Source organism: Ovis aries, chromosome 5, assembly GCF_016772045.2.
Source record: "Ovis aries strain OAR_USU_Benz2616 breed Rambouillet chromosome 5, ARS-UI_Ramb_v3.0, whole genome shotgun sequence".
Classification (NCBI taxonomy): Eukaryota; Metazoa; Chordata; class Mammalia; order Artiodactyla; family Bovidae; genus Ovis; species Ovis aries.
Genome location: NC_056058.1, coordinates 4,943,054 through 4,962,913, shown reverse-complemented (window position 1 = coordinate 4,962,913; position 19,860 = coordinate 4,943,054). Strand labels below are relative to the sequence as shown.

The following is a 19,860-nucleotide window of genomic DNA, read 5'->3' as shown; positions in this document are numbered from 1 at the left end:
CCTCAGCGGCCCCCCTCAGCGGCCCCTGCCACCTGCTCCCTGGCCACTCCTGGGCGGACGAAAGCTGGATGTCCTGTGCTCCCAGGATCCCGATTCTCAGTGGCCGAATGCCCCCTTTCTCTCCCTCCTCCGTCACTCTTCACTGTCCACCCCCTACTCCTGCCTGGCAGCCTTGCCCTCCTCCTTGGGTCCTCCCTCCTGCGCTTCTGCCTCTCAAGTGGCCACCAAGTGGACAAGCAAGTCCTCTCTGACCTCCTTCCCTTGCTGGGGGACTGATTGCCATTCAGGACATACTGGGGAGGGTGGTTGCTAAGAGCAGGGAGCCCCATCACAGGGGAGACGACCCCTCCTTTTACTTCTCCGCATCCTGGGACCTATACTTTGCCCCTGCTGCCCTGAAAATGCCCTACCATGGTCAGCTGACCTGACCTTCTTTCTCACCACGCTTCTGACCCTACCAGTTACCGCATTACTGGTCAGCAACGTGTCAGCTGGGTCTCTGTCTCCATCATGTGGACCCCGAAGCCTGGATGGAAATTCTTCCCATCTTCCACCTCCATGAGCATCAGCCCCAAATGTACAGGCAGATCCTTCCTGCTTCTTGTCCTTTTCTTTATCTTTGAGCCTCACTTTTCCCCTCTGCCAAAGAGGGATAAGAGTGGTCCTGCCTCCTGGGGTTGCTGGGAATCGAATGGACTAATGTATGGCACAGACTCCCTGGACATTGTGTGGTGTTAAGCAAGGAGGGGGTTAGAGTCAGTGAACTCAGAAGATGAGATTTGCCAACCCTGCAGGTTTGGAGGGCAAAGGTGAGAGGGGAACCAGGAAGGCTTCCTGGAGGAGGGAGGGTGTCCTACTTGCGACCCATATGAGGTGGATTCTGACATGCCCCCTCACCTTCTTCATGCAGGGGGCTGGCTGCACGGCGCTCGTGGTGGCTGTGGTGGCCCGGAAGCTGGAGCTCACCAAGGCAGAGAAACACGTGCACAACTTCATGATGGACACTCAGCTCACCAAGCGGGTGAGGACACCAGCCCCGTCACAGCCATTTCACCTCCTGGTCCTCAGGGCTGAGTCTCCCCGCCTTACTTCTGCATGTGTGCCCATGGGTCACACCATCCTGCCTGTGTATGCTGAGTGCCCTGAGCTGCGCCATGCGAACGCCTTTGAGCTGTGCACAGAGTCGTGGCTACGGCCACTTCTATGCTCAGTCAGAGCCCAGCCATGGGCCGCTCAACGAGAGGCAGGCAGCCAGGTGCAACTTATAAGCTGTATGACCTCAGCAGGTGGGTCTCTCTGTGCCTGTTTCCTCACATGTAAAGTGAGAGAGGTTCCACCATGTGTAGGTTCACCGAGGTAACATTAGCAAGATGTATAGAAAGGGCCTGGCCTGGGGTGAGTGATGCTTGTTAGACACGTATGCACGCACACACACACACACAGTACAGATGTGGCTGGGTAAACATGGCCCTACCTTACAGTCCCAGGACCCCGGAAGGACACTTCCATTCCAGTTTCTGGGAGTTTCTGGAAGTTTCCAGAAGTTTCCAGAGCCCTCCATAGTTTTGTGCCTACTCAAGTCTTCCCAGGTGGCTCAGTGGTAAAGAATCCACCTGTCAATGCAGTAGATGTAGGTTTGACCCCTGGGTCGGGAAGATCCCCTGGAGGAGGAAATGGCAACCCACTCCAATATTCTTGCCTGAAAAAGCCCATGGACAGAGGAGCCTGGCGGGCTAGAGTCTATGGGGCCACAAAGAGTTGGACATGACTGAGTGAGCAGCAGCAGCAGCAGCAAGGAACTGTTCTTTCTTCGGCCTCAGGTGAAAAACGCCGCTGCTAACGTTCTCAGGGAGACGTGGCTCATCTACAAACACACCAGGCTGGTGAAAAAGCCAGACCAGGCCCGGGTTCGGAAACACCAGCGTAAGTTCCTCCAAGCCATCCATCAGTAAGTCCAGCACCTTTCCCACTCGCGTTTCTGTGTCCACCTGGCACAGAGGCAGCCCTGGCTCGCGGGGAGGAGGCTGCAGACGAGGCCAGGCAGCTCGTCGTGGCTACATACATCAGGACCATTCCCGTTCCGGGTGGTCGGTTGGTTGGGGCCTACGGCTTCGGTGCTGGGTGGGATAGTGGGACCAGCACTTTTCCAGGACAATCACCTCTGATAAATCACGCAGACCACCCAACATCAGTGGGAGGAAGCATATTTTATTCTCTGGAATAGCCAAAGTGCCTTTCCCCTTGGGCACGAAAGCAGCTTCCCCTTTTTGCTTTGGCTTCCAGGAAGCTCAGAATTAAATTTGTGGCCTGATTTGTATGATCATGTGGGGTAATTAGAGATGACTTAATTTTCTCTGTTGTCCCTTTTTCCTGAGAATTATTTAGTCAAGTAGTTATCATGTTGACTGTGCACTGGGGTCACCTAGGGAGTGCTTTTTAAAATGCCGTAGGCCATACCAAATGCCAGTTACAGTAGAGTCTGGGATACAGCCTGAGCTCAAGCTTAAGTTCCTCAGGTAAATCCAGTGTTCAGCCAGAGCTGGCAGATTTTTTCTGTAAAGGACCAGATATTTATTATTTCAGGCTTTGTGAGCCAAAATGCCTCTATTGCAACTACTCAACTCTGCTGTTGTGGCAGGAAGGCAGCAAGGTGAATGGGTGTAACTATGCTCCAGTAACACTTTGTTTTCTAAAACAAACAGCTGCCCAGAATTTGGCCTATAAACCATAATATGCCAATCACTGTCCACAAGAAATATGATGTGAGTAACATACATAGTTTAAAATTTTCTAGTACCCATATTTCTAAAAGGTGAAAAGAAAGAAGTGAAATTAATTTTAATATATTCAACCTAATATATAAAAATCACTATCACTTACTAATATGTGACTAATATAAAAACCATTAATATTTTAGAAAGTTTTTGATACTAAATCTTTGCAGTCTGGTGGGTATTTTACACCTACAACCTGTTTTTATTCAGACAAGTCACATTTCAATGTTTACTGGCTACATATAGGAGGTATGGAACAGTGCGCAGCCTAGAATTTAAACAGGTCCAAATTCTATGGGATCTGGCTCTCAACAATAAATTAGAGTGGAGTCACATAGTACCTGATTTAAAATTTTCAAGCATTTTAAGGCACTTTTCAGAATGAGCCTATGCATTCCCAGCTCTTACATTCTGGAAAACCTCATTCACAATTGGGCTTCCTTAGACTGAGCGACTTCACTTTCACTTTTCGCTTTCATGCATTGGAGAAGGACATGGCAACCCACTCCAGTGTTCTTGCCTGGAGAATTCCAGGGATGGGGGAGCCTGGTGGGCTGCCATCTATGGGGTCGCACAGGGTTGGACACGACTGAAGCGACTTAGCAGCAGCAGCAGGAAAATCAGATGGATTCTTGCCCTAAGAACTCCTCCGCCAGACTCAGGGGCTGATGAAAACAGGAGTGAGGAAAACAGTGTTAGGGCCTGAACTAGTACAGCAGGAAGGCGATCGAGTCAGCCATAAGGAACAGAGATGGGAGGCAACACTGCAAACCCCTGTGTGAGCAGGAGAGTCGGGCAGCTTGCTGTGGGGAGGCTCCAGGGTGTGGCTAGCGTGGTCAGCTACTGGGGCACCGCAGGGTAGTGTGGTCGTAGAAGACCAGGCCGTGAGTGAGGAGGCTCAGCTAGCTGACTTTAATTTTTTAAATCCTGTTTACTCATTTTGCCTCTTTTTAAAGAATAGCTTTATTAAAGTATAATCAACATACAGTCAACTGCAGCTATTTAGAGTGCAGAGTTTGGTCCGTATTAACATATGTGTACACCCATGAAACTATCGCTACCGTCAAGATAATGAACAGATCCATTAACCTGAAAGTCTTCTTGAGCCCCTATCATCCTTGTCTTTTAACTAGAGACTTTAGTCCATTAACATTTATTGTGTTTACTGTACCACCCTTGTTTTTTAGCTAGAGTTTAATCCATTTACATTTATTGTGTTTACTGTTATGATTGAATTAATTTATTGTGATAGCAATCTCTACTTCACAAGACTGTGGGGAGGTCTAGATGGAGTGATATGCAAAAATGCCTGGCATAGTTCATGGCACAGAGCAAGTGTTCAGTTAACACATGGTACCCCGACCTCCGCTTCCATTGTCACCTACGAAGCAGGGAAAGAAATCGGTGCCCCCCTTACTTGGCATCGCTGTGCCCAAGTGTTTGTCCTGTTTGCTCACAAGACCCTACAGCCCTCCTTGTTGACCCTTCAAAGATTGTTTCCTGGCCACAGGGTCCCAGTCTGGTCTCTGCCACCTAACTGTGGGGCCTGAGCACAGTGACTATGCTACTTCAGGCTTCGTTTGCTTATCTGTAAAGTGGAAACAGTGGTGACATCCCTCTTCTCCAGGAATGGAGTGTGGATCGAACACAGTTGGGGTGACCAGATGGCTTGCCTGCGCCTGTCTGCCACATAGTATTTCCTGAAAATGGGGACTGCTGTTGTTGTTGACACCCTCGATATGTTCATTTGGTTATCCCACAAGAATTTCCTCCACCAGCTGGTGTGCCAGGCTTGCGGGGCACAGACACGTCTCTGCTCTGGACCTTGCTCTAAGGGATATCCCTGAAAGTTCTCTGGGAGAAGTTGGAGGGTAGGAACTGAGGACAGTTAGGTCAGTGGCGAAGGCACCTGCTCTGTGAGTGACCTGTGCTCTTTTGCTCTGGGGCAGGACTATCTCACTCACCTTCAGGTCCTCCTGCACCCGCCTCAGATCAGCCTTATAAGAACAGCTGATGAAATCAAGCACATTTGGACTAGGGCCTGAAAGATGGATGGGGTTTGGGTAGGAACCAAGAGGTGGGCATACACACCAAGGAGTGCGCCCAGTTTGGACAAAGGTGGGCGGTGGGAAAGAGCAGAGTGCCCAGCAGACAAGAGGTGCCGCCTGCAGGCATGAGGGAGCCGTGGCACCTTCTGAGCTGGAGAGCCCCCATGGCGGGAGTGTGGTATGAGCAGCCGGTGGAAAAGGAGACAGGGTCTCAGAGGGGACGGACTGGGGACAGCATACAGCGTACGCGTTTCCTAGGGCTGCTTTAACAAAGTACCACAAGCTGGGTGGTTTCGAACAGAATTTGTGATTGCACCACTCTGGAGGCCAGAAGTCCACCGTCAAGGTGTTGGCAGGACCACTCTCCCTCTGAAGACACTGGGGGAAGGGCGTCGCGGGCATCTCTCCTAGCTGTTGGCAGCCCCAGTGCATTGCTCCGATGCTCCATCTTCAAATGCCCTCCCTGTGTGCATCCAAATCTCCCCCCTTTATAAGGATACCAGTATACCAGTTATCTTAACCTGATTAAATCTGTAAAGACTCCATTTCCAAACAGTCACATTGTGAGGTGCTGGAGGTTAGGACTTCAGCATGTCTTTTGTGGGGACACCATCCAACCTGCAACAGGAAGGTTCCAGAGATGCCAAGAATGACTTCCCCAGGGCGGGCATGTCCGTGGGTCCTTAGCAAGCCTCCGTTTCCTCTCCAGGGCACCCCCAGACTTCCAGTATTGGGGTTGCCAGTATCTGCCTCCACTTCTCCAGACTGAGAAGTAGGTCCCCCCAGGGTTGCTGACAACACCCAGGATGGGTGGGACCCAGGGGTCCTCTCCAAGCATCTGTCACATGTTGGATGTGCAGGGGTTGAGTTTGGACCAGTGAGGAGGAAAAAAAGAGGCCTGCCTGAAATGGTCTCCCTGGGCTGGCTACAGAAGGGGCGGAGAGAAGGGGTGAGGACGAACCCCCACGCCCGCATAGGGAGCCGTCCCTAGGCCCAAGGTCCCAGAGGCTGGGTGGCAGTGCAGGTTCAAGTCCTGGTAGGAGGCCAGTAGGCACCGGCTTTGCCCCCCTCTAAGCCCCGGTTTCCCCCTCAGGAAATGTGTGGGCACAGTTTTCTGGACTAAATGCCATCTCCAGGGCCAGGAGCTTGGTACAGGCTGGCACACAGTACGGCTGCAGGGCTGCAGGCAGCTGCATTTGCTGGGAGGGCCCTGTTGGAGAGAGGAAGCAGAGACACGATGCATCCCTGAGGGCGGGTACCACCCCCTCAGAGGCTGGACCTCTCCCAAGAGCAAGGGCCATGGGGTGGCGCACATGGGAGGTGGGCCGGGTTGGGTACGGGCCGCCCAGCTGTGCTGAGATTAAAATTGCCTTGTGGTTTCTCTCTGCTCCGCCGGGTCCCACCAGAGCGCAGAAGTAAGTCTCTTCCCTGGGGGTTAGTGCATGCGTGCTGAACCATCCCCCAGGCCCTGCTGCTCCCTGCATGCCAGGAGGGGACGGGCTGCAAGGGGACCTCCAGCTTGCCCCTCATCCCCCAACTGCATACCCTACAAGGTGACTCTGGGTGGGGTGAGTTGCATGGAAGACCCCTGACCCCACTGCAGCCTCTGCACAACCCCACCTGCCCACCTGTCCCCCAGGCTCCGGAGTGTGAAGATTGAGCAAGGGAAGCTGAATGACCAGACCAACACACTCGCAGACCTGGCCAAGGTGAGGAGGGCAGGGCAAGGTGGGGCAGCTCTGGGGGCCAGAAGGGGTTGTTGGGCCTTCAGGGGAGGATGAGGAATGTTAATTGCTCAGTCATGTCTGACTCTTTTGTGACCCCATGGACTGTAGCCTACCAGGCTCCTCTGTCCATGGAATTCTCCAGACAAGAATACTGGAGTGGGTTGCCATTCCCTTCTCCAGGGGATCTTCCCAACCTAGGGATCCAACCTGGGTCTCCTGCATTGCAGGCGGATTCTTTCCCGTCTCAGGCATCAGGGAAGCCGGGTAGAGGAGGAGGAGGAGGAGGAGGAGGGGTGTTCAGTAAAGAACCAGGCCCAGCTCCTGCGAGGGAGGGAGAAAGTGCTGGTGCCCATGGTACAGGCCAGGGGTGCAGGGCAGGGGGCAGCCACTGAGCACGTGAGTCCTGTCTGCAAGGGTCCTGCCTTGTTAGAGAGATGCGAGAAATCTACATCTGTGTGTAAAATCTTTACTTTGGAATGTCAGCGGCTATTTTACACTTTAAATTAATAGCTCTAATAAGAATATGTAATTAGTGGGCTAAATTGGTGAAGTGGTACTTTCATATTTAGACATGTCAGCTACATAGAGGCTCTAAAGTTTAAAAGAAAAACAAATTTCTTTTACTATGAATATACATTCAAATGATAGACTTCCCAAGCGGCTCAGTGGTAAAAGACTCCACCTGCCAATGCAGGAGACCCGGGTTTAATCCCTGGGTCAGGAAGATCCCCCAGAGAAGGAAATGGATACCCACTCTAGCATTCTTGCCTGGAGAATCCCATGGACAGACGAGCCTGGCAGACTACAGGCCATGCAGTCGCAAAGAGTCAGACATGACTTGGCGACTACATAAGCAAGAGAGCAGAGCCTCAGGAGAAAGCTTATTTGTATAGCAATTAAATATCTTTGAGGAGATTAAAGTTGGTCGCCAGAGCTCTGTAAGGCCACTTTGTGTTAGACATGGATCTGGTTGGTAGTTCTAACGTCAGGTCCCTTCCGATTTCTTGCTTTGTATTCATCCATTAGAAGATATGTCAGCTGACTCAACTTCAGTTGGGCAAGCTCTTAGAATATTTGTCACGCTCTTCTCAACTCCCATCTGCCCTTTCACAGATCGTTCACGTGTGAACTTTGCCAATTGACTCCATCTCCTAATCAGTTAATAGATCTGAGCCTGATTTAATATTATCCTTAGAAAATGTGAAGTCCTCTTCTATTTTGCTAGTCATACTCATCACATTTTGAACTCACTCTCTTCATCATTAGCAAGCGAATGCAATTTAAGGGAGTTCCCTAGTAGCCTATGGGTAGGATTCCAGGCTTTCACTGCTGTACCCCCTGAGATCATGCAAGCCGTGCATTATGGCCAAAAGAAAACAAGAATGCAATTTAATTTAATACTAACCTACATAAACTTAATTTGGAAGGGAGTGTTACAGAGGAAAAAACATTCTAGAAGCCTGAAGAAATCATTCGGTTGGTAGTAGAAAGAACATAATCCGAAGAGCATATAGAAGTCCTTGGCCAATTAATTTGATGCAAATGAGATAACAGCTCCAAATATATATATTAAATGCCTTTGAAAAACTCAGGTATATTATAGTCTGGATTATCCATTATCATCCTTACTTCATGAGTATAGATGATTAAAATGTGAATTGCTAAAAGTTATTTAAACCTGTAATTACAGCAGTATGCTCCTCTCAAAATACATTTAAGGAAGGTTTCTTTGAAGTAAGTCTTTCACTGGATTAGATGATATGGTTTCTAATTTTTTTTTTAATTTAATGAGGTTAAAATGTTTTCCAGTATTAAATTTTAATGCTTTCCAAGGTTGCTGATTTAATTTGTATCTCTCCAACGAAAACAAAATATATATTCTAATAAAAACTTAAACCTCAGAGAGGGCCAAAAAGAACCATCCAGTGGCTGTTTGTTCAGTTGCTCAGTCGTGTCCAACTCTTTGTGACTCCACGGACTGCAGCCTGCCAGCCTCCTCTGTCCACAGAATTCTCCAGGCAAGAATACCTGAATGGATTGCCATTTCCTTCTCCAATCCAAGGGCTGGATGCTTCCAGATGTTACTCCCTGGCCTTGGGGACTGTGTGGTCCCTTGAGGCAGACTGGGATGAGGGTCTGTGGCCCTAGGAGGGCCCCAGAGGCATTTGTTCACCCTGGGATGGGATTTGTTTACCAGTAAGAGGAAAGGGTGGAAGGCAGGCCCAGGTAAAGATTCGGGGCGGGTGCAGAAAGGAGCTGTGGTGTGGATGACCAGTCTCCCTCCCACAAAGCCAGAGCATGGCGAGGGAGGGTGGGGTGCCACAAGCCTGAGGCCAGAATGGGTGGTGAGCTGCGGACCGCCCCCGGAGGGGGAGGGCGGGTGGGTACCGGGACACAAGGTCTAGTCGGCAGAGAGCTGGGCTGAGAATGGACCACGCTAGACCACGGTCTAGCGCCACCTGGTGGCTACAGCAACATCTGCACCGAGGGCTGTCCGTGTGTGTCCCGCCTCCCCCCCCTACAACTCCCCCGCTCATCTGGTTGGACACCCCTGCTTGCTGGGTTGTGAGAAGCAGTCGAGGTGGCAGGGACACCCCACCACCTGCTGTAACAGTGACTGTTGTGATTCTTGGCACGGTCACCTCTCCCCCAAGACCCCCATCCCCCCCAGTCTAATGTGGGAAGCGGGGGACAGTTCACAAGCTAGCCTCCTCCCCCTCGACCATGTTCCCAGCCTGGAGCAATGGCAGTCCAGAATCACCCCAGACCATCCTCTGATTTTATGCACCATGTGGCTAGTTCATGCCCTCAGAGCAACTCTGGTCACACCCACTGGGCCCCAGGAGCCCCCTTGACCTTCCCCTGGACTGCTGGGCCCAAGCCTGGCATTCAAGACCTGTGTCTCGCCTCACCTGTTCTCCCACCACTCCCTGGGGTCCACCCAGGAGACCTTCGGCTGGGCTGGGTCCAATTAGTGGGTCACCACCCAACCGGGGCTGCCCTGCCGTCTCTCTGTGCCCATCCCTCCCTCTCGCTCACCTGGTTTCTCCTCTCTCTCCCGCCTCTCTGTCCGGCAGACCCAGAATGTCATGTACGACCTCATGTCCGAGCTGCACGCCCAGCACGAGGAGCTTGAGGCCCGCCTGGCTGCCCTTGAAAGCCGCCTGGATGCGTTGGGCACCTCCCTGCAGGCCCTGCCTGGCCTCATCGCCCAAGCCATACACCCACCCCCACCTGCCCTGCCTCCCTGGCCTGGCTCCGGCCCCCTAGACCAGGTGGCTCGGAGTCCCCCACACTGGTGGCCACCCGTGGCCCCTTCAGACTGCGGGTGACAGCCCTGCCTGCCACCGGACCCCTCAATTTTGGCCATCGTGTGGCCGCCACTTCCACGCCATCCAAGAAGCCCTGTACAGTGGCGCCTCTTGGAGTTCAAGGAGCCGAAGCTGAGTTGGGCTGAGTGGACTGGGGCCCGAACCACTGCACCCCACCCAGACTGTTCGGGCAGAGAGTAGGGCCAGACGGCAGGCGAGGGCAGGTCTGCTTCCTCCCTGATGGGAGCTGGGGGAGCTTGGAGCTTCCTCTGGTCCCCCGATTCCCACGGCACGCCCCTCCCTGCCCTCGGCTCTCTCCAGGCCCCGGGTGGGTGTGGGGCAGCCAGGAGAGGGGTCCTTGCCAGTTCCAAATAAAGCAGGACCAGCCCACTTGCTGCCTGTTGTGTGTGGCTGGTGGACACTCGTATCGCAACATGGGACGTGGACACCAGGGCCCTGGGGATTCCAGACCGGATGTGGGGGTCAAGGTGAGCCCGTCCCATCCTAGCCTAGTGCTCTTCCAGGCCTGAACTCCACACCTCCCTGAGGACATCTGCACAAGTCCCACTTGGTACCAAGAGAGGGACCCTGCAGAGAGCAGGGGACGTAGGTCAGGACGTCCCTCCAGCTCGCTTTGCCAGAGCACCTTGTAGGGGTCAGGCTCCAGTGGGACTGTAGGTCACGGTCCAGAGCGGGAAGTGACATGAGTGAGGAGGGCCATTCTGTTTTTGATGAACATGGATTGAGCACCTGCTGTATACAGCCAATATAATGACAACTCTTCACCAGAACCTGACCAGGGTAGGATGGGGAGACACAGAGAAATGAAACCATCTGCCTGGGGCCAGAGTGAAGAGGGGTGAGCCAGGATTTAAATTCAGGGATCCATAGGCCAAGGGGAAGAATGGACTCAGTGGAGGTCACTCCATGGGGAGGGGACTGCTGTGATCCTGGGTTTAGAGAGGCCTCTCTGGGGCAGAATGGAGGGGAAGGTCTCAGACAAGTAGAATCAGAAAGGTCCTTCCAGGCCTTGGGCTCAGAGTGCTGGAGTCAGGTGGGGAGGCAGGCTCTTGGCAGATGCTGGGCCCTGTGGAGAAGGAGGCTACTCTGGATCCAGCTGAGAGCCCAGGCTCTGGCAGCCTCTGATAGAGCCGTGGGCCACCTGCCTGGGGGTGATAGGTGGGACACAAGAACAAGAAGGCCCTGGGGAGGTGTCGGTGGGCTGAGGTCAGACATGGGTTCGAGTTCTGAGTCAGCCGCCGCTGGGTGCCTCTGGATGCCTCTGGACAGCGACTGCCCCTGTGGGGGGCCTCAGTTTCCTCTTCTGTGAGAGCAGGTGCTGAACCCCGCACAGTGCTCACTCTTGGGGACACCCAGTCTGATGGAGGAAGCACAACAGTGAACACAGCAGTCACAAACACAGCGGCCAGAGCCACAAAGAATTAAGTCCGGAGCACGTCTCCGAGGAGGTGACATTTGGGCATGGAGACCTGGAGAAGGGCGGTCCTAGCAGCAACTGCCGTTGCAAAGGCCAAGAACGAGACCCGAGCTTTGCGTGTTTGGGGAAAACCAGATGATGACAGGAAGGCCAGGGAGGAGGCTGGGGCCGCGCTGGGTCCAAAGGTGCCGGGTAGGGGACGAATGAGCCCACTAGACAGATCCGGGGGGTGGCCTCCGCTCCGCGCCAGCCACATCCGCCCCCGCCCGCCTCTGACTCAACAGCGCCTACCCTGCAAAAACAGGACCCGCCCCGCCCCGGGGGGTAGCAAAGTCAAACGCGCGGACACGCGGGCGGCACGTTCCCGGAGGCCCGAGCGCGTCACGAGGGCGGACACGGAGGACCAGGAAGTCAGCCAGCATCCACCCAAGTTCGCAGAAGCAGGAGAAAGCTCGGGAGGGGCGTCTGGCGCGGCGAAGACCAGCCCTGAGACCAGAGAGGTCGGCAGACGCTGCCCAGCAGCGCGCCGGGCGGAGCCGCGCCGGCACACCATCGCCGCCGTGCGCCCTGGGCCCAGCCATGCGCCCGGGGGGCGTGCGCAGCTTCGCGCTGGAGCTGGCGCGGGGCCCGGACGACGCGTACCGCGGCGGGGAGCGCCTGTGCGGCCGGGTGCTGCTGGAGGTGGCGGCGCCGCTGCGGGTGCTGGCGCTCGAGGTGGCGGCGCGCGGCGGGGCGGTCACGCACTGGCTCGAGGCCCGAAGCGTGGGTGTCAATGCCATCTCCAGCGACTACGTGGCCGCCGAGACGTACCTGCGATGGCGGCAGCTGCTGCTCCGAGGTGAGCCGCTCATCTCCCCCCACCCCCGAGCCAGGATCCCCGCCACCGACCCCTCTTCTCAGGTCTGGGCGCCCCTTTCCAAGCTCTTTAGAGGCCGTGTGGGCTGGCAACCCTTCTCAAGAGGGGGACTCTCTTACCCACTAGGACTCCCTTGACCTAGAGGATGTGCGGTGGAGACATCCCCTCAGCCACCCACCCCGCCCCGCCCCGCCCCATGTGGAGTCTGGAGGTGTTAGCAATCGCTTGCACTCCCGATACAGCAGTGAGGAATCAAAGGAGTCAGGACGAAGTTTTGGGTGAAGTGGAAAAGTATAGTTTTACTGCTTTGCCTGGCTCTGCCTTGAAAAACGATGTCTCTACCCCAGAAAACTAGATGAGGGGTTTTATAATAGTGGCTCAACACTGGGGGTCTTTGATAACATTAAGGTGTGAGCAGGGCTTGCATGCCCTTAATCTCATCTCAGGTGGTCGGTCTTCTAATCTTTATGAGCGTCTCTGTTCCCTGTAATCTTGTCTCAGGGGGTTTCTTGGCTCCTCCCTTGATTAGCAACTGTTCAAACCCACCCTATGAAACTCAGGAAAGGTTATGGGGGCTGGAGTCAAGAAATGGGGTCAGAAAGGCCTCTGTGCCTGGGAGCCCCACAGGACCCCCTTGGTTTCAGGGGGCCCCTTGGTGGAGCTAGGAGATCCTCCTCTCTAAACTCCAGGGTGTCTCATTAGCCCCAGGCCTGGGGGCTCTGATTCCCAAAGAAGGCCCGTATCTCACCCCCGGCCAGCGCCCTTTACCAGTGTTTACATGAAGGGCTGTTTGCTGGATTGGGGATTTTGGTGGTGTTTGCAGGTAAGGCGGTAGGAATGCATCCCAGGCAGGATGAAGACTTGGGGTAGGGTCAGATCAGATTAGGAGTCTTGGACATGTCCCCGCTTGCTCTGAGCCTCGGTGCTCCTCCCTTAGGCCATACAGCCAGTTGAGAGCAGAAGTAGGGGAGGGCAGGGACAGAAAGAGTAAGTCTGTGCTCTAGCACCTGCTGTGTGGCTGGAGCATGTTGGCCTTTCTGGGCTGCCCTGGCCACTTCTTCAGGGAAGGCAGACCTCACTATACCCATCTGCAAGATGGGTAGAAACAGGATGCAGCTCAAATCTGGCTCCCTGCCCACAGCACCCTTACTTCCGGCCCTGCACAGACTAGATGCTTTGCCTACAGACTTACTACTTTGTCCAAACAGCCGCCAGGTGTGAGAGGCTCTGGCCTGATGCGCTGTGGAAACCAAAGCATAGCTGGCATGGAATGAGGCAAGAAGGGGCCCTGTAGGCACTTCCCTTTCCTTGAGACTCAGGGAAATCAGAGCTGGTCTCACCCTCCAGCGCTCCTGCTCCCACTCACTGGTAGCTTCCTTAAGGTATTGGAGGAGTGAAGCAGAGTTGCTGCGTGACTTCTGGTGAGTCCCTGCTCCTCTCTGGGTCTCTGGGGGAACCCATCTGTGAAATGGACTGAGGATACTGGCTCAGAATGAACCTTCCCAGGATTACCCTGGTGGTCCAGTGGTTAAAACTCTTGAGCTTCCACCACAGGGGGCGTGGGTTCAATACCTGGTACCTGGTCACAAAACTAAGATCCCACAAGTCTTGTGTGACCAAAAAGAAAGTATGAGCCATCCCATCCCCCCAAGGTCACTCTATTCCCTGCCTCCTCCTGGGCCTGTGGCCTCCTGTCTTCTTTCTAGACTTCACTTGGCCCTGGGAGAAGGTCCTAGTGCCTTATTTCAGCCCCAGAGCCCTCCACCAGGCTGATCACTGAGTGGACAGCCTCTACTGCTCTCTACCGGTTTGCCCTGACCTCTATCACTGACTGGTTGTGTTGGTTATGGCCGCCTCCCACTGGGGGTGTCTTGGCCTCAGCTGGGGTTCCAGCCGGGCTGAGCCAGACTCAGAAGGGATGGCCAAGGTAGGGGGTGTTAGGACTTCCTAAAGGAAATCAGCCCTGGACTGATGCTGAAGCTCCGATACTCTGGCCACTTGATGGGAAAAGCCAACTCACTGGAAAAGACCCTGATGCTGGGAAAGGTTGAGGGCAGGAGGAAAAGGGGGCAACAGAGGATGAGATGGTTTGATGACATGAGTTTGAGCAAACTCTGGGAAATAGTGAAGGACAGGGAAGCCTGGTGTCCTGCAGTTCATGGGGTGGCAAAAAGTTGGATACGATTTAGGGACTGAACAAGGTAGGGAGTGGGTTCAAGCAGCAATGTATGACGCTGCCACCAGAGGGCGCAGGCGCTTCGCAGATCGCTTACTGGCAGCTTCCGACTTGGTGGTTAAGATCCCAAAGGCACACCGCAGCCCTGAACCCGGGGACTCCATGAGTTTCCCGGGTACTTGGTTCTGTCTGTGAGGGGAAGAGCTGGGTCAAAAGAGCAAACAAGTTTGCGGAGACGGGGAGGGTGGGGAATGGGGGTGGAGAGGGCAGGTGCTGAAAGTTTGGAAAGGAACGTGGAGCAAAAGCGCTGAGGCGCCGCTGAGCCGCAGTGTGTCAGGGGCGGGTGGATGAGTCCGGAGAGAGGCTCTGAGAGGGTCGAATAGGGCTACACGGCGATTCATGCACAGCTCTCTGAGGTCGGGGCTGATTTTGTTCTGGCTCTACAAACTGTGGAAACTCAGGCTCCGAGATGTCATTGAACCAGGTCACCCAGCTGAGCGGGTTTGAAGTCATAGGTGGGGGCAGCAGGCGCCCAGTGTTGGGAGGCCCCAGCCACTTCTTCCTCCCTCCCCCATTGCACGGGGTAGGCGGTGGGCGGGCCGAGCTGAGGCCGGAGGTAGCTAGTCCTAGACTCTCAGGGACCTGGCCGTTCCCTCCAGCCCCGGCTGGACATGCATCGAGTCACGTCTGCAAGCGGCGGCCGGTAGATGATTAAGCCGACGGCAGAACGCTCTTGCTAGGTGACCTGGCCTCGGTTTTTCCTGTTCACCTCTGCAGTCTGAGAGATACTTGTTCTGTGCCGTGATGCTTGTCTCATCCCAGGGTCCAAGAGGGTAGCAAGGGGTAGAAGGCCGCCAGCCGCAAGCCGGGGCTTTTGTTATTTTGCTCCAAGCCTGGGCAAGACCACGCCTCTTACCGCGCCATTGGCGTATTCCCTTCCGGGGGCGGGACCTACAGCTCGCCCCGCCCCTCCCGCCGTATAAATGCGGCGCCGGCGCAGGCCGTGAGGAGTCTCTGTCCCGACGTTCGAGTGCGCCTGCGCGCGCCTGGTAGGCTCGCGTCCTGAGGCTGCAGCTGTAGAGCCGCCGCGCCGCGGGTTCGAAGCCAGGGGCCGCTCGCCGCGAGTTCGTATCCCTGCGGCGATGCTGTTCGACAAGGTGAAGGCATTCGTGGTGCTACTGGATGGTGCTAGCTCAGGCTCTGAGCCCGTATTCAGCGGCGGCCAGGCGGTGGCCGGCCGAGTGCTTCTGGAGCTAGCGGGCCCGGCGCGAGTGAGCTCCCTGAAGCTGCGCGCGCGGGGTCGCGCCCATGTGCACTGGACCGAGTCTCGCAGCGCGGGCTCGAGCACGGCGTACACGCAGAGCTACAGCGAGCGCGTGGAGGTTGTGAGCCACCGTGCCACGCTACTCGCGCCAGGTACCAGCCGAGGGACCCTTGCACTGCGCTTGCTGTGTGCTCCGGGAGCCCCTTCGCAGCCACTGAGCCGCCCCCTCTTACTCCTATCTGCAGGCACTGGAGAGACCACAACGCTGCCTCCTGGGCGTCATGAATTCCCATTCAGCTTCCAGCTGCCACCGTAAGTCGAGTGGGGTGCAGGATTGTGGGGGAGCCTGTAAGTGTCCCTAAGTCTGCAGCCCCTTCCAGGTTTGGGACTCCACTGCTCGGTATCCGGGGGCCACTGAGACCCAAGATTGTCTGGGAGGCCCCCCAGAGTGTCTCTTGTCTCTCATACCCCAAAGCCTTTGGGGATCTCCAACCTGGGTGTCTCTGGGTCTGACCTTCCGTCCACCCCCAGGACGCTAGTGACTTCCTTTGAAGGCAAACACGGCAGTGTAAGATACTGCATCAAAGCCACCCTCCACCGGCCCTGGGTTCCTACCCGTCGGACAAGGAAGGTGTTTACTGTTATTGAGCCTGTGGATATCAACACACCGGCTCTGCTGGTGAGTGGCTGCCCTTGATGGGTTGGGGGCGTCCCAGGTAGGGTCCTGGCTACATGGTGATTGGCTCCTCACTCCTCCCCTCACAAAGTGGGGGTCACAGCGGAGCCCTGGCAGGGAGGGAGGGAGGCATGGGAATGCTGGTGGAGCTAGGTACAAGAACCAGCTGCACCAGTTTGCTTCCTGGCTCTGTGTGAGTGTCTCACCCTCTCTGAGCCTCCCACACGTCCCTTGTCTGTGAAAGGGGGCACAATCAGAGCTTACAATAATAATGGCTTACTGAGCACTCATTAACACTAAGTGCCTGGCTTGTTCACTTGTTTTTAGCTTAATGAGATGGGTCACGTTCCTGGACCCATTTTACAGACAGACTCTTAGAAACCAGAATGCTAGGCCCTGCCTCAAATCTTCCTTCAGCTGAGGGTGGTTTAGAAGCTCCACAGGGTCTGTGGTTGGTACAATGGGACCAGTTTCACATCCTTTTCCTCCCCTCCACCCCCAACCAGGCCCCTCAAGCCGGAGCCCGGGAAAAGATCGCCCGATCCTGGTACAGTAACCGTGGCCTTGTCTCCCTCTCAGCCAAGATCGACCGCAAGGGCTACACACCAGGTAACAGGTGGGAGGGCCTGGATTGGGAAAAGGGCCAGTGTCAGGGTTGCAGATGGGGAACCTGAGGCCCTGCGGTTCCATCTAACAGGTGAAGTGATCCCTGTCTTCGCTGAGATCGACAACGGCTCCACGCGCCCCGTGCTGCCTCGGGCAGCTGTGATCCAGACCCAGACCTTCATGGCGCGAGGTGCCCGCAAACAGAAGCGAGCCGTGGTGGCTAGCCTCTCGGGGGAGCCTGTGGGCCCCGGGCGGCGGGCTCTGTGGCAGGGCCGGGCTCTGCGGATCCCTCCCGTGGGCCCTTCTATCTTGCACTGTCGTGTGCTACACGTGGACTATGCCCTCAAGGTAGAGTATCCTCAGAGGCCGGGGTGGTTGCATTTGCTGGGAGAGATGGAGGGCAGGAGGAAAAGAGGGAGACAGAGAATGAGATGGTCGGATGACGTCACTGACTCAATGGACATGAGCTTGAGCAAACTCAGGGAGATGGTGAAGGACTGGGAAGCCTGGCCTGCTGCAGCCCCTGGGGTCACGGAGTTGGACACAGCTTAGTTACTGAACAGCAACAACAACCAGCCTGGGGTCCCCCTCCCTCCCTGAGGCTAGAGCTGGGACCTCTGGGCCTCCTCCTGTAAGAAGGCGCGTGTGGCCAGGGCTGCCCGGGTGGCTGGTCTTCTATATTATGGCGCTTCCCTCCAGGTCTGTGTGGACATCCCGGGCTCATCCAAGCTGCTCTTGGAGCTCCCACTGGTCATCGGCACCATCCCCCTGCACCCTTTCGGCAGCCGCTCATCTAGCGTGGGCAGCCATGCCAGCTTCCTGATGGACTGGGGGCTGGGGGTCCTGCCAGAGCGGCCTGAAGGTGAACTCTCCCTCCTGCCGTGGGTGGGCATGGGTGGGAGACAGGCAAGGCCTGGCTGGCTCTCTTCCCCTCCAGCCTCGCTCACTGCCCCCATCTGTAGAAGTGCTCCGGAACAATCATGTTGGCAACCCGAGTCTCCCCCAAGAATCCCAGTCCAGGGGCACACGGCCCAGGAGCCCCAGAACTGACCACACCAGCTCCACCTGGCCATTGCCCCTGATTCTGGGGCTGCCCTCCTCCTCCACCGGCCTCACCCACCCTGGCTCTCAATTCCAGCCCCTCCTGAGTACTCCGAGGTGGTGCCTGATGAGGAGGTGGCAGCCATGGAGCAGAGCCTCTTGCCACTACTGCAGGACCCTGACGTGAGCATGGAAGGCCCCTTCTTTGCCTACATCGAGGAGTTCCGCTTCCGCCCACCGCCCCTGTACTCCGAGGTGAGCTTGGGGGTTCAAGAAGCCCCTGTGCCTCTCCAAGGCCCTGGGAGCCAAGAGGAAGGGAAGGAACCACAGGTGAATCTTCAGTAATGATAGAACTCCTAGGGACTTTCCTGGTGGTCCAGGGAAGAATCCACCTTCCAAGACAGGGGAAGAGGGTTCGATCGCTGGTGAGGCCAGTAGGACCCCACATACTGTGAGGCAGTCAAGCCCATGCGCCCTAACTACTAAGTCCTCGAGCCTCAACTTGAGAGCCCGGGTGCTGTAAACTACAGAGCCCAAACGCTCTGAAGCCTGCACCATCACAACTAGAGAGAAGCCTGTGTGCAGCAATTAAGACCCAATGCAGTCAAAACGAAAGTTCTATTTTAAAGTGATAGAGCATCTTCTACCTCCTGTCCAGGGCCTGAACCCGCTTTGCATCTCAGTCTGTTCCTAAGTGTTGCTCCCTAACCTAGTGTGGGAGTGGAGATCCAGGAAGATAGGGTAGGGGCGTTTCTGAGCCTCCAGGGCCTCCTAAGACTTGATGGGATCATTTCTGGCAGGAGGATCCAAACCCACCCTCCGAGGCCAGGAGGCCCCGCTGCATGACCTGCTGAGTGTCAGGTGGAAACCTCAAAGGATAAGGTGTTTACACATGCTTCCAGCCACCATGGACATGAGCAAGGAGGGGCTAGATGAAGAACAGACTGCGCTGACTACATTGAAGTTGGGGAAACTGAGTCTCAGAACATAACAGGGCCATTCCAACATCACACAGAGGAAGAGCCAGTCTGGACTCTTGACATATCTGGACTGGTCCTCATAAAGTACCAGATACCCACAGTAGGATCTGAGAAACCATTCAACCTGTCTACATCGGCCTATGTTCCCTCAGAAGCCTCCAGTCTGAGAGCGACAGAACCAGACATAAATACTTCCAGACCCATAGGACCAGAGGAAAGGACCCCAAGCTGGGAGAGTCCAAAGAGGGAGTAGAGAAGGCTTCCTGGGGAAAGGGCATTTTAGCTAAGGCTTTGGTGTATGAACAAGAGCTTGGTAGGCAGGCAAGCAAGAGGAAAAGTCGAAGAAGGTCAGAGCTGACTAATGTTTGGAGACCGTCCCCTTCATCTTTGGAGTGGGACTCAGTCGAGGCTGTACTGCAAGGTCTGGGAGGCGAGAGGGCCCAGGAACGAGGCATTCAGGAAAGCAGGTCATCAGGGCCATGTGGGGGCTGAAGGGTGGCAGGTGCAGCGACTCTAGCCTTAAAACCTTTGAAAACCGGAGACTCCTGTCCCAGGCTGGAGCGCCTGGGCGCCTCCACATGATCCAGCACATGAGTACTGCCTGGGTACTGCATGGCCTGAAAAACACAGGTTCAAAGGAAGACAGACAAGACTGGCTGTATGCAGAATGAAAACGTGGGGCCACTTGTTCAAGAATTAAGAATTTCAAGACAGGGACAGCAGAGCATTAACCCAGGCTGTGGGGACAGAGGTCAGCCTGGGGTGACAGAGTAGGGCCACAGTATGCTTCTGAACACCCGCTGTGTCCCAGAGGCACACAGTATGATGGGGCAGCTGGATAAACCTCCAAGTGCAGAGACCCGGCCGAGGCAGGGCCCCCGCCTGGGACTCCACATTTCTGATAAGCCTTAAATTGTTCTCTTTTGTACATTTTTTTTTTTTAATAAAAATCACAGAGGAAGA

General features: G+C 55.3%; 2 protein-coding genes across 8 annotated transcripts in view; both read left to right on the top strand.

Moving 5' to 3' along the window:
- The window catches only part of KCNN1 (potassium calcium-activated channel subfamily N member 1), a 37,540-nt gene extending 27,290 nt beyond the window's left edge, over positions 1-10,250 (top strand). For 2 of the 5 annotated variants that reach the window (XM_027969432.3, XM_060416212.1), the window contains exons 6-9: positions 911-1,021; positions 1,821-1,948; positions 6,462-6,531; positions 9,627-10,250. In XM_027969432.3, the coding sequence (XP_027825233.1) occupies positions 911-1,021; positions 1,821-1,948; positions 6,462-6,531; positions 9,627-9,881 (564 nt within the window). In that variant the 3' untranslated portion in view covers positions 9,882-10,250. Of the gene's footprint in view, positions 1-910; positions 1,022-1,820; positions 6,238-6,461; positions 6,532-9,626 lie in introns of all 5 variants that reach the window. The other 3 variants (XR_009600780.1, XR_009600779.1, XM_060416213.1) reach the window with 3 other exon arrangements.
- A 1,562-nt stretch (positions 10,251-11,812) lies between these two features.
- On the top strand, positions 11,813-19,860 carry ARRDC2 (arrestin domain containing 2). Of its 3 annotated transcripts, none has more exons than XM_027969431.3 (8): positions 11,813-12,136; positions 15,840-15,906; positions 16,126-16,273; positions 16,777-16,879; positions 16,968-17,224; positions 17,576-17,738; positions 18,015-18,172; positions 18,718-19,860. In XM_027969431.3, exons 1-8 carry the CDS (start codon positions 11,878-11,880, stop codon positions 18,769-18,771), a joined length of 1,209 nt encoding a protein of 402 aa, XP_027825232.1. In that variant the 5' UTR covers positions 11,813-11,877; the 3' UTR covers positions 18,772-19,860. The 3 variants fall into 3 exon arrangements, with proteins under 3 accessions (XP_027825232.1, XP_014951240.2, XP_060272197.1); XM_015095754.3 differs by lacking the exon at positions 11,813-12,136 and adding an exon at positions 15,338-15,746; XM_060416214.1 differs by lacking the exons at positions 11,813-12,136; positions 18,015-18,172; positions 18,718-19,860 and adding an exon at positions 15,338-15,746 and having other exon boundaries at positions 16,968-17,693.

Coding starts and splice junctions, on each gene's coding strand:
- ARRDC2 (XM_015095754.3), top strand. CDS start 15,473: ATGCTGTTCGACAAGGTGAAGGCATTCGTGGTGCTACTGGATGGTGCT. Junction 15,747..15,839: donor TGCCACGCTACTCGCGCCAG/GTACCAGCCGAG, acceptor TCCTATCTGCAG/GCACTGGAGAGACCACAACG. Junction 15,907..16,125: donor TTCAGCTTCCAGCTGCCACC/GTAAGTCGAGTG, acceptor GTCCACCCCCAG/GACGCTAGTGACTTCCTTTG.